At 37.5% G+C, this 14,156-nt stretch overlaps 1 protein-coding gene across 6 annotated transcripts in view; it reads right to left on the bottom strand.

The window, feature by feature from the left end:
- The window catches only part of SLIT3 (slit guidance ligand 3), a 515,831-nt gene that overhangs the window by 147,689 nt on the left and 353,986 nt on the right, over positions 1 to 14,156 (bottom strand). For all 6 annotated transcript variants that reach the window (XM_027468588.3, XM_027468587.3, XM_027468585.3 and 3 more), the window contains one exon: positions 5,081 to 5,152. In XM_027468588.3, coding sequence (XP_027324389.1) covers positions 5,081 to 5,152 — 72 coding nt within the window. The remainder of the gene's footprint in view (positions 1 to 5,080; positions 5,153 to 14,156) is intronic.

Raw genomic sequence — 14,156 nt, 5'->3', positions numbered from 1 at the left:
ATGCCTGTTCTCTCTTTTCCATGAGAAAAATGAAGAAATCTTACTTACTAACATTCCTGATAGCTCAGAATATTGTTATGAGAAGGAGAGACTACTGTGTTACAAAGGACTTGGAAATGGAGAAATGTCATTCCTTTATTCTGGCATTTATATGCTGTTTGCATCTCCATTTAATGATACAACAATGTATACAATACAAAGTATTGGAACTGATATGCATTCTTTAGAGTTTTTTTATATATATATATTTATTTTTTTAATACTTCATATGGGTTTATGCTTCACTGGATTTTCTTTGAGCGTCTAACAAGCTCTAAAAGTGCACAATAAATATTTGGTAGATCATAGATCCTATTTTAAGCTCTTAAGTACTGGGATTCTCTTTACAATTACAAACAAGGCAAGTACTTTAGACTTGGCAAGTTTACTATGGAGCTATTTTCCAAGCAACCTCACCAGAAAAGCTATGACAGTACCAAATATCATACCACGCATCTGAGGAGAAACAGCATAAAAAGCACAGTAAGAGGTCCAATAACTCAAAGAAAGTATGACTTGTTGAGTTTGGGGAAGGTTGATAGTAGCAGTTTCTCGAAGCACATAAACAACTTGCCACTTTGAACAAACCTGTTCTAAATAAAGGTCAGTCTGAGTTGTACCAATCAGATCTAGTTCCAAATTTAACCCAGGTTAGGTGATTGGATCTGGAAGTTTATTTTTTCACCATTTTTGAATTTATTTTATCTGTCAATATGTCAAAATCTAGGTATCATCAACAAACCTCTGCTTTCAATGTATATGTACGTCAGCAGTGTATCTGCTTGAACCAACATCAGTACAGAGTTGACTATGGGATTTCTTCTTGCCCACAGAGCTTGTCCAGCAAACCATGGGGATTTCAGCCATGAGATTTAGGATCAACACACCTGAGCACTTGTATGATTAGTAACTATGCGAAGTAAGCTCCCTGAAGAAGGAGGATTTATTGAAAACTGATACTTGCCAGACATGAAAAATGAGATTTCATCCCCTCATATTATTTTGCTATATAATCTCTTTAAACAGTAGAGATTTTATATCTTTTGGTTCCAGGAAACACAGCACTCTGAAGCATAAAATGTAAAACTAATAAAAAGGCTCCCAGAATGTTTGTTTTAATATGGCTGGAGAAAAGAAAGTGTATTACTTAGGTACGAAAAATACTGGTTAACAAACTTGGTGCCCATTATCCACAGCTCACTGCCTTGAGCCACTTGACTCTGTTTCACTGCAGGCTGGCTCTGCACATTTGCTCGTTTGGGAGCAAGCAGAGCAACCGTCAAGTTTATCTGTCACAGTGCTGCTGAAAAAGAAAGAGCTGCACAGCATTATGTTGTGCCCCCTGTGCAGTGACTGGCAGACTGCTTGGCAAACTCAAGGGCTCATGAAAGAGCTTGTCCACATTCCAGGAAAGCTGAAAGACAGGTGAGAAGGACATTCAAATGTATTCCACTTTCTAGACAGATTCAGTTCAGCTTAAGGCCTCCTGGACAGGCATTCAAATTGCCCATACCTAGCACTTACTTGAAAACTTAAGCTGAAACCACCTTTAGGTGAAACCCTTTCCACACTTCTGATATTCAACAATTTACACAAACATTGATAATTAAACAAATGCTATTCCACCCTTTGGGCTGATTAATGGCACAGTGAAATGAAAGTTAAAGTTTACTATAAAAAAATAAAAAATCAGATTCCATTTTCCACCCTTTGCCAAATCCAGATTGACCTAAAACTCTCAGAAGACATTTGATCCAGCCTGCTGAAAAGAAGCATGTATGAAGGACAGGCTACAGTAGCTTTCTAGCATCCTCTCTCCTGGAAACTTCAAACAGGTTAAGGAAAATGGCATGGTCCAAGAAAAGCTTCTATTCCACAGAACAGATGTATAGTTGGACTTGCACAGTAACCTTTGCTCTTGAGTTGGTTAAAATTGGGTATTTAGGAAAACATTAAGATTTGTGAAATCAGCAATTTAACGGAAATCTAATAATGTGATTATTTACATGGGGAATGTTAACTATTTAACAATGAAGACTTCAAAAACAATATTTAAATTAACCCAATAGGGTTCGAACTAAAAAATGCTACTAAAACCAAAAAATAATATCTAGATGTGCCTGGTTTCTTTTCTGCTAAATATGTTATTGACTTACCTCTGTCTTGTGTGACAGAAATACGGAATTCTAATGCTAGCCAGGTCATCTAAAACTTGTTCTGAATCCTTCTTTTTCCACACACCAAAGACAGATGGGACAGTTTAAGATGCTGACATGCCTGTGTTGAGTATTACTTTACCCAGCTACAGCATTTTTGACATTAGTGGTAGTGCCTGTAGGTGTAGGGCACTTACACAAAACAATTCTGCCTGAATAAAGGTGGAGTAATCTGGGCCTGTAGTGTCATAGTATATTTAAACAGAAGGATAAGGACATTTCTGAGAAGTCATGATGAGTCTTATCCAAAACAGTAATCAACAATATTATCTGCTCTGCAATTTCACAGTATTTTTTCCTTCTAAATAACATCTCAGCACTTTTACACAGGACCCACCACCATTCCCCTTTTTCTGAGGGTGTGCTGCCATACCATAAGACCAATATATTTTCAAAAATGTTCCAGCTCAAGCTTAGGAAATTACACTGGCTACCAGGATACTTTAATCATAGCCTTCTTATCAGTATGTCTCCAGACTAATAGGAAGAAATCCAATCTAGAGCCCACTGAACACTAAATTAGATCTAATCATAGGACACTTTTCCAACTGTTCAACAGCAGGTCTAAAAACAGCAAATGCTGTTTATTTTTTAGGTATCCGTTAAAATACTACAAGCAATCCCACAATACTTGCTTCAGAGTCACGATCAGAATAGTGTGCATAATCACCCAATGTTCACCTTGCCAACAGCTACTTTATATTTAAATTCTTTCAAAAGTCCCTGAAAGCCTCTTGGAATCACAGCACTCTGGGAATCCCATGAACAGGGCAACCTCTCAAGATTTACATACTTACATCTTCTCAGCTTGAGAATATTTAAATGGTTAAACCTTTTAACTGTTCTCTGGCATATAGATTTTGTCCCCATAACAGAAAGCTGTCAGCTAATTCACACTGGAAAATTACTGCATCTGGGCTCCAGTAAGTAACTCACTGAAAGCCTGCACTACACGCACAAAAGAACTATAGGAAAAAGGGGCTGAAACATGTTTAATGCTTTACTCAAGAACTCTAGACCCCCATTTTTATAGGGCAACATGTGAGCCATGTGTCGAGTGATATTTTCTTTTTTTTCTACTTGGAGAAACAGCATCTGTAAAGAGTCCTGGGTTAGAAACAGCAATTGTGTATTGCTTCAAACTAGTAAAAGTAATATACTTTCCAGATAGAAAAAAAATAAACACAACCAACTAAACAACAACAACAAAAACCCAAGAGTTTGATAAAGCTTGGATTTTAATAGTTTCTTTTGCAGGGATCAAAATAACGGGTAAAGTTTTAGCTTTCCTTTTACCTGCAGCATCTTTGTTGTACCAAACACAACATGAATTTAACAGTGACAAACATGCCAGCTCTATCAACATGCACCAGGTCCCAGCTTCTAAGCACTTTCATGCTTATTACTCTCAGTGATGTTAAACTACCTCCCTCCTTAATATGCAGTCTTCTCCTAGTGCACAGACTGATCGCAGAGGCACTGAAGTACTAACAAACTTGGGAGGTATGGGAGAGGAAAGGAGCTGCCAGAAAAAGTATGTGCAAAAGGCCAAGACAAAATAATTGGCTGTCTGCAGGAGGAGATGAACAGCTTGCTACCATCGCAGCTCAAGGTTTGTCATAGCCAAACCATATGTGCTCTTGCTTGTCCTTCTCTAGAATAAGATGGCCTATGTTTGCAATTAAGATCTTATGGCTAAATTACACACCTGAATAATCCTCTGCTTAACATAGAGCAATTTTGAACTATTTTACAAATTAGCTCTTTCTCTTTGCTCATGGATTTATAATCAAAATCCACACCTATTTTTGTATAGCATATAGCTACATGTACTTCAAAGACAATGGCACACATTAAAGATTAATCATGACATTTTGGACTTTCATTTCTAGTTGTGTCAAGAACGAAAGGCTTACAACAACATGTTAAAAAGCTACATTTTTTATTTTACATTTTATTTCATTTATTGTTTGGGAGTTTTGTGTAATGGGGTGGGGGGACATGAGATATGAGCCAGAATCACTTAGTTTTATATATCACATTCTCTGAGTACATAACCCAAGATGATATTCAGAATGCTAGGAATAGAAGTTCTTCACATCTGCTCCCTCTGCTGACTGGCTGAAATAGTAACTGATTTCCTTCTCTGAAGGAGTTAAGGGTTCCCAGTGTGATTATGGAGACGAGTGAGTGGAATTTGGAATTTCACATTTGGCTTAGGAAATATTTTTATGGTACATTAATAAATACTGACGAGTATATCTTATCCCTGATCATGACAGTGTATTAAATCACACATAGCACAAAATACTTGAATACACAATAGATTCTGAAATGGTTTCTCCCTCCAACTAAACCACAGTTGGCATGAAAAGGATACAATACTGAGCATGGCTGGTAACAATAAGATAGATCTTTCTTATTGCCATTTTGCTTGCATGTGCAGATACTTGCAACACAGTAGCCCTGAAGGATCTAGATATTCAACCACAAATGCTAAATGTGTAAAAACAATCATATGGCAACTCCACCCTCACATCAGTCACTGACCAAATTTCCTTTCTTGGACTTTGCTGAATCTTTCATTTCCTCCACACACTTAAATTCTCTGTGTCTATTATCTGTTACATGCACTGCGCTATAAAACTGTTGGCATCTTACCTTTATTTCAGCCCTTGCCTCCCTCTTGCCTGACACAGAAACAACAGACAAGCACATCTCAGTGAGTTTTCAGTGGAAAAGATGATTATATTAATGTCAGAAGCTGAAAAATCAGTAAATCTAGTTAGTATGTAAAATAAAGAAGAGGAAAGGATCATACTTACAGCAGCTGCAGAGACACAAGATCATCAAAAAGTCCCTGGGGAATCTCTGTGATCTTGTTTCCATAGAGCACTCTGAAAGATATGGGAAGACAAAATAAATCTTAAATAACAGACCAGTTTAGTGTCCTCCCGTCTCTGCATTATCACCTTTATTGATCTTGTGCACCATGCCCAGGATCTGTGGGCATTTCATTTAACTACCGATCTCATTTTCTTTTCAGAGAGCACATGGTATTAAATGAGTCGTTATGATTCAGGCTTCGTCTGGTGTTGGAAAGCATTTCTAATGTAGAAACTGGACATCATCCAAAAATTGTATCTAAAATATTTTTCATTCTGTCAAGTTTTTTTTTCACCCTTTTTAGAAGTATTTTAACCATTGAAAGGCACATTGCCTGATGCAAAAACAGCTCAGTGATAGTGAATTTAAAAGCCAAGAAGCACAAGCTAGTTGTAGATAAAATTCCATGTAACTGTCCCTCTTAAGATACAATAATTGGCATGAAATGTGACAGAGGCATCACTGGGTAAAATATTATGCCTTCACCAGCTGCTACTACAACTTCAGCTAGCTAATATACATAAAAAATAAAAATAGCCTGAACTGGGAATAATGATAGATTTTGGAAACTCAAAAACAATTTTAGGTATAGGTTGCTTATAAAAAAATTAGTAAAGAACTAATAATACAAGAAGGAGTCACTGTAAAAGCTTCCATTTATTCAACCATAAATATATACTGATACCTACAATTCAGTTTTAAAATTCAAAATATTTCATTTTTTAAAATGGAAAATAGCAGATATAATATCATCAGAAACTGAACTCAAAGTAAAACAGACAAAACTGGCAGTATAATAAAATGCGCTACCTAGGGATCAAAACAAAATCATGTACGACCAGAACACTTTAATTTCAACCATTTACTCATGTGATTTCTGTAAGCTGGTAAAATTTGTCAAAACCAGAATTTGAGTTAGGAGCTGGTAAGAGAGAAGATGACTAGGCTCCCTCTGAAAATTTTATCCTTTACCTAAACATTTTAATAGACTTCAAACTGGGGAAAACAATATTTATGTAATTCTGAGCTCTGTATTGGACATGGTAAATGGTTATAAACCAGCCTAGTCATAAACCAAAGCTGTGCTGCTCATGTGCTGAAGTGGTTCATTCCCTGACTTTTTAATGTGGAATAACATGCAATGAATCAAACAACCACGTGAGGCTTGGATGCTGGCTGAAATCCTGGTTTACCCCGTCTTTCAACATTTAAATTATTATGGCGAGTTGAACACACTGAAAAACAAACACTTAGCATGACGGGCCATTTACAAGACTCTCTGGCCTTCACAGAATACGGCCACTTCAGTTTGCTCTTCATCAGTCATTGGAAGTATATCACCTCTGTGGGAGAGTTCCCAGATCAGCTCATTTCTGAGCCTAAATACAATGAATCTAAATAAAACAACACAACTTAGATATGAAATTCTAAACTTGAAACTTCATTTTTCATGTCTTTTGCAGTTTAGAAGGATCTGAACTTCTACCCAAGAAACTAATGATCATAGTGTTGTATTTTCTCTAAACAAACAACATAATTTCTGTGTATTGCAGAATCAGGAAGCTGGTTTTTAATGTACTGTTACAGTTAATGGGTTTTGTGAGTAATGAACGCCAGTACCATTAAATTATTTTTCCTAATTTCATTTTCAAATAAAGTATGTAATAATAATAAATAAAATACATAAATAATAATAATAATAATAATAATAATAATAATAATAATAATAAAGTTAAAACATGAAGTTAGTGCCTACAGAATCTAGCATACTTCTATTTCAGTTTCCATTTTTTACAAACAGTATTTGTTTAGCAAGTGCATCACCTATACACAAAGTTTAGATGACAAGCTTCCTGAGGATGCGCGAACATTTTAGTTCTGTGAAGTAGCAGGATAATCACAGCTGATCGGTAATGCATAATACAACAGAATAGAAGGAAGATTTCCGAACCTAACCTTTACAAATGCCTGTGGAAAGAAGGAAAAAATCCCCATTCCACACTAAGGGTTATTATGGCAGTAGAGGTAGTAAACACTGATGTAAAATAAAACCTTAGAGAAATCTCAATATTTGTACCTAGTTGTTAGTTATGGTACTACTTAATACAAATACCAAAGTCTAACTCCGGTTGGTGCAATTTTTCATGTACTTAGTTGAAAGTAGGGAGGTCATAATGCTGAGTTCCACTGAATTTGAAACCTTGGATGTGTTTATACAGCCTGTTTATTATTTTGAACTAAATAAAACTCATTAAATGAACTTCTAAAATGAAATAAAGCTTCAAATTTTAGAAGCTATGAAAAGAAAATAAGCAGTTTCAAACCTAATTGGTCTTCTGTGCTTGTGGCACATTAGCATTCGAACAAATTAACAGCTAAACAAAAGTCAGTATGAGAGCTCAGGCACTTGTCTCTAATTCATATTCATGTTCAGCACTACACAGAGCCAAATTAGCTAATGCCACTGTCTGCCTGTCATGCCAGAGCTGAAGTCAAATGTTTGGTCCTACAGAAAGAAGCAAAGAGGAGGGGAGATGCATAATAGCTTGCATCTCAGTTTTTGAGTTACTTATTTCCATTTACTCTTATAGAAAGCATAGAAACTTTTCCTCTACTCAGAGCTCTCATTATTTCTGTTTAAGATAGGAAAACATACTCGTCCCCACAGATGTGAACAACGGGCAGGTCCTTGATTCAAGATGCTTTTGTTCTGAATGTACCAACTGCAGCACTCCAAAATTGTACTATGCAGTGAGTCAGCCTACCAAAAAGATCAGCCAGGTTAGGTACACCCCATTAGTGCAGCCACTGTCCTCCGTGTCCTGTCCTGCCTATCTCAGAGGGAAACACTGCAATGTTTCTGGAACAGCAGCTTTGGGAGGGGACACAAGAGGGAAAGGAGGGGGACTGCAAAAAACAAAAACAAAAAAAACAGCACAAACCAAACCAACCAAACCAAACCAGACAAAATACTAACTTGATAAGGGCATATAGCAGGGAACTAATCCAGTCAGTTAAGAACTTCTATTTAAATCTCCAGTGCTCTTACCACCAGAGATAAATTTTAGAAGATTTGTTTAGGTTATTATGAGTTCTGAAAATGCACATACACTTGCATTCCTTGTGTATTTTGGTTATATTTAGCAGGATATGCAGGTTTATCAGCTGTTGTGCAAGCTTGGCATGGAAACATAACTCTCCTATCCTCGAGCATCTGAAATTTAGACCCAAAATATTTTTATTAAAGCTGCATGAATAAAGTTAATATGTAACAGAAATCAGTTTAGTAACTGCTGTCAACAGACAATCAGTGAATCAGAATGACATTTATCAGAATGTTAAAAAAATACTACAATGTTCATTCTGTGCTCCTGATTGTTGATTGCCTTCTCAACTTTGGTGGAAGATCAAATTAGCCACAGCTCTGACAAATGTCATTTACTATCAGGTGGAGAAGATAAAGCTCTAAACATGATGTGCTTTTTGGGGAAAAAGGTCAGCTATTCCTTAATTCTATATTCACAATGCTAAACTTGAAAGTAGGAAATAAAGGCTGAGCCAAAATTAATTGAGAGACTGTGAGATTTCCTTTTTCTTATCATTCCTTTCTATCTTTTTGCACTCCACCTGGAAGCATCCTTTACAATGGTGGAAACCAGTCTGAAGGGGGAAAACAGTCACAAAAATGTGTAAACACATCAGACTCGCCAGTGCATAAATGTTATTCTCGTCTTTTCCACAAGGCAGGTACATTTAATACTTAACGACCAACGTGGGGGATCCCTCACTGCATGTTTAACTCAAGCAAACTTCGCTCAGGTTTTTTGCAGGTGGCTTTTCTAACATCAGCAGGTTGCCGTTACGGCATAGGTGCAGCTGAGCCACGAAGGGGTCATATTCTCAGTAGCATGCAGAGCCATCAGCTTGTCACTTCACAGCTAAATGCTTTCAGCATGGCCCCAAACCACAAACTGCTGTTCTTCAAAAGCACCTGGCAGATTGGCTCGCAACTCACAGCAGTTTTCAGGCTGCCATCAACCTTCCAAACCCTGGGAAGGCCAAAGCAGATGGAGTGCAGCCCCCTGGCTGCACTGCAAGCATCAGAGTGGGTGCCTGGAAGAAGCACCCTAGTTAGCTGAAGAGGCTGTGTTTGCTGAAAATCCAGTTGTATTCAGCTTTTTACAAAAAGTGCTCTAAAAATGGGACTTTTTTTTTTTTTTTTCCAGTTCAACTAGTTGCTTTCAATTAAGAGAACTGTGACAAGGAATGACTTGTAAACCTTTCTTTTACCCCTCATTAAATTAAAATGTGCAGTTCTGTGTGTAAGATAAGTTATGATGCTTGAGTTCCTATCTGGAATCTGTAGTGCCCAAACACGCACAGCTTCCCCAAGGATTACACTAAGACTTTTCCTCCCCCAGCTGCCTACTTGGACAGAACCTGTGGGAGTTTATCATCACTGAGAGCTCCTCTGCAACAATTTCAGCTGCAATTGGCCAAAAGGTTCAAATTTTATGCCAGGAAAGAGGAGGGGAGATTAGGATTTGGTAGGAAATAGTGCTGGCAGATACATGTTTACTCAGAAAGCTGAAGTACAACACCTACTGCATTTTCAAAAAACTCACCCATCCCCTCTATAAAGTTACTATGGATCTGCAGTAAGAAAGGATATAAGCATATTAAAACCATAACAAGCCATTATGATTATTCACCCCAATTGTGGCATTGTACTTTTATATCCCAATATAAATTGTATCTATTCCAATACACCACTAACTATGAAATTTCCGATTCAAAATTAATTGTTACAATTAAATTTCAAGTTTTGCAGATTAATCCAACTGATGTTCTAAGTAGTTAAGTATGAAGATTAAACAGTAGGAACTGTCACTGCATTGCTTCATCTAAAAGCTTGGGCTACATCAGACAAAGGCGGCATTGCTTCATACCTAGCAACAAGTACATTATCTTGTGTGAGAAAGTATCTGAGAGCCCTTCAGCCTCAGGGTCTTGAAAGGTAAAAGTCTCAGTCATTCTTCACAGTCTCTAGACATTCTGACCTCTTGGACAGTTTTGAACTTAAGGAATTTGCAGGCTTTACAAACACACAGCCTTTCATATGCACTGAAGCTTAGCATACCTTCTTCTAAGTGTCTGAAACAGTTATTGCTGTGCTGTCCTTATTTTACAGTTCCTTGGCATATCATACTTGCAAAGGTAGTTGTGACTTAGCTGCTTGGTTAAGTCCGACTCCAGAATACATAGCTCTTTCCCTGGAAGTTAACTCAGAGCTGTTTTGGGGTATGAAAGCCCAAGACAGAATCCCTTACTCTAAACCATATGGTTTCCAGCTAACTGTTCCTTTATTTTGGCTTGGCTCACACATTCTTACTGAAGTGTCAAATTTTGACTTTATGCAATGTCTTTTTCAGTCCTCAAAATGCTTTTAACTTTCCTTCAGACTGTGAAAACAATCCTTGCTAGGAAGAATTATATTTCCCAAGCTGCATCCAATGGCACAGGCTCAATAAGAATTCAAGTTTTCAAAAGAGGAGGAATTGATAGGGGTAAAAAACAGCAATAAATTTCTAATATCTGAAAGAAACTTAGACGTGATTTTTTTCCTGCACTATTTCATATTTCTTCATAACAAGTTAGGCTAAATAAATCACAGTAAAACTATCCAAAGCAATTTGTTACCTTAAAATAAGTTTGGCAGTTATCGCAATAGACAGTATTTTATTGCAGATTTCAAATCACCATGAATGACACCACATACATCACCCAAGAGATGATGGTCTGAACGGGGCTGCTGTGTCAAAATCTAAGCAGTCTCTTGTCTTTGTGCCCAGACTGATCTCAGCTTTTAAATCGTTCACAAGCTTAATTCAGTACATGAACTAAAGCAACGGAATTCTCCCTCTGCGGTGATCTGAAATTTATTCATTCACAGTTTAACACACCGAAGGCTTAGACTATTTTGTCATATCACATAAAATGTCCCCAGATAGTCTGGATATGGCCTTCCAAATGTATACTTGTGGGAAGTTTACTGACCCTGAGAATAACGTTTATCTTTGATACCATTAACAATAACCAAATGCAGATACTATCCTCCTGCTGATATTGCGGACTGATTTGGAGTTGATTAAATGAAAAATTAGTTTACTTCGTGCAGCAGTCTTGAAACATGAAACTATCTATAACTCAGCTCCATGTCCTGCACTGAGTTATTAACTACCTCCACTCCAGCAAAGTGGAATTCTTACCATGTAACCTGCAAATCAAATGCAATACAAATAGAGTATTTCTCATCTTTTGCTTAAAATTAAGATAATGCATTCTTTTGCAATTGGTTGATTCTGCCATGCTCCTCAGTGCAATGACACTATTTGCTCCCATGTTTGTATGGAAAGAAGTATTAGACAGCAACACACAAGTCTTACAATACAAAAGCTGTGTAATATTAGTATGGCTCACTTGCAGCTGTGCTGCTTACTGTTTTTAAGATTTGATTTTTTCCGATGATTTGGATCTCATCTTGCATATTTCATATGGTTCAAAATACTGCAGTATCACTACAGCTTACGGCCTTCAATGTATACCTCCTTGCATCTTCTCTTTGAGATGGATAAATATTTTCACTTTTTCAAGAGGGGGGATTTTGGTATAGAAGAAACAGAGGATATTTTTCTAACAGCTGCCATAGGAGCCAACAACAGAATTTTTTTCTCCTGAATCACACAGTAGCATCTTGAAGCTGGAAGACATTCTTTTCTATGTCTGCATCTCAATAGCCTTACAGCAAGCACCACAGCTCTGTTCTCTCAAAACTAGACCCCATCAGAGTCTGGATCTTCCTGTGCCTTCGGTTTTGTCCAGAAACAGGTTTGAAGTTTAGTTCATACCAAAAATATGCTAAGGATAAAAATCCTAGTGTCTAACTATTGGAAGAGAACTTCAGACATGGTAACAGAATTAAATCTGCAGAAGAGATGCATGGCTGACCAGTGACTCACAGAGCACAGCCAACATGGGACACAATGGGGCGGGGGTGGGAGGGAGGGAGTGAAAAGACAGAAAACTCTAGGAAGAATTAAAACATTCTTAAAGAAGAAGAAAAAAAATACATCTCCAAATGTTTCTAAGAAGAAATATGGAGTAGAAATTTATAATTCCAGAGAACTGTTGTACATATAAGGGAACAAAACCCCACTGAAAAGTGGACACAGAGAGGTCCTGGTTCCTTACAAGAACAAGCTTGACTTTCTTTTGTTAAGTGCAGAGAAAACCCAAGGTAGAAATGGCTTTTAAAAATGTTAATATTTTGTGACCTGTTTGACTCCCATAGTTGGACTTCCTGATAGAGAAAATACATGGATTTAAAATAAGAACTTATGACCTGCTAGGACTTACTAGAACACGGATCATTTAGCATATTTAAAAGATTTAAGTTATATATATATTTCGGAGGAAGCCACTTCTGTAATAATATATTACAATTATTGAAACTATAATATGCCATTTTTTTTTTCTTTCATCTCTACCTAAGAACAATAGGCAGAGTACTCCAAGAAACAATTCTGCTTGGAAACACTAACCGAAGTTAACTTCAGAAAGTAGAGCAAGAACCCACTATATACAAGCCTCCACTAGTCAGCTAGACTAAAAATTTTGGCCGTCTTCCAGACAAGTACTTTCACTCTCCTGGACCCATAGGGAGCATTGCAATTGCACGCAAGCAGGGACTAAAGGAAGGAGTTGAAAATGGGAATAATGCAGGGGAAAAAAAAAAAAAAAAAAAAAAAGCAAGGATTGATTATAGGCAGTACAGCATTACCTTATTTTTAATGTAACAAAGTTGGTTACTTTCATTTGTCAATTAATATTTTCCCCTCCTTTACTCAGCAAGCTGAAAAATCTTGCTTTTAACTCAGCAAGCTGAAAAATCCAGTTGCTCTGTGCATGAATAAAACCTCAATGGTGTCTCATTAAAATGTATGCCACCGATCACATTTGACTTACATACACAAAAAAAAACAAAAAAAGTTACTCTCAGCTGAGCTAAAGCATTGTATGCAGAGCATCGTTCCTTCAGGGCATGCAGCTGACTAAAAGTTATTGGGGCCTCGGGCTCAAAAACACCACTTAAAAGAGAAAACTCTAGTAAGCAAACTGTCTTTCTTCACTTCTACCTCCTTGTTCCTTCCCCTTTGGCAGTTTCACTTGGAGGGCTGGCACTTCAAAGGAGTCATCTACTCTTGCAATTGTCTTCCAGTAGCTGACAGAACTGGACTGGTGGCTATAGCAGAGATCAGATGAAAATGCAACTAGATCCTCTAGTTCTGTGAAGGGCTATGACAGACTTAGGGGAGCTTTCTCCAGAGAAGCCCAGATCCTGCAGAAGAGCAAATTACCTTCCTCCATGAACATATCTACAGCTCAGAAACTGAAACAACTAGTAAAGTGACTGTAGGGGAAGAACCTGCCAGAAGCCTGCGTGAAAGAGCAGGGAACTAAACTACCTCTTGCCTATCAGCCACAAGGAGAACATTTGTAAGACCTACCTGCAATGAACAGCAAGACTGAAGCCTTCCAAAAGAAAGTAAAAGCCAATGGCAAGCACAATGTCAGCATGCCTACAGCATGCCTACTGAAAGAGGTTAACAAATTCAAGGCTGGAGTTAATACTATCCTAGAAACCAGCCTGCCGAAGAGAATAGAAATGGACTGCTTGTTACAACAGCTCTGTTATGCTGAGGTAGAAGGAAACTGAAGCAGAGACAAACACTGAACAAAGGCAAGACTATTCAGATGCAGTTTCCTTACTTTAGTCCTTACTCTGCTGCATCTCATCTCTCTGCCCTCCCTCTTCCTCCTTGTAACCTCCTTGTAATTGACTTCAGCACTTCTCTAACCACCAGGGTATAAACACTTAAACCAGTTTGACCTCATTTAATGAAAACACAGTTTTGGATGACCAGACAGAGAATATAGTCATTTCACTTGCTTCTG

Source organism: Anas platyrhynchos, chromosome 14 (genome assembly GCF_047663525.1).
Source record: "Anas platyrhynchos isolate ZD024472 breed Pekin duck chromosome 14, IASCAAS_PekinDuck_T2T, whole genome shotgun sequence".
NCBI lineage: Eukaryota > Metazoa > Chordata > Aves > Anseriformes > Anatidae > Anas > Anas platyrhynchos.
The sequence above is the reverse complement of the archived record's forward strand: the minus strand, read 5'-3'. Positions and strand labels throughout refer to the sequence as shown.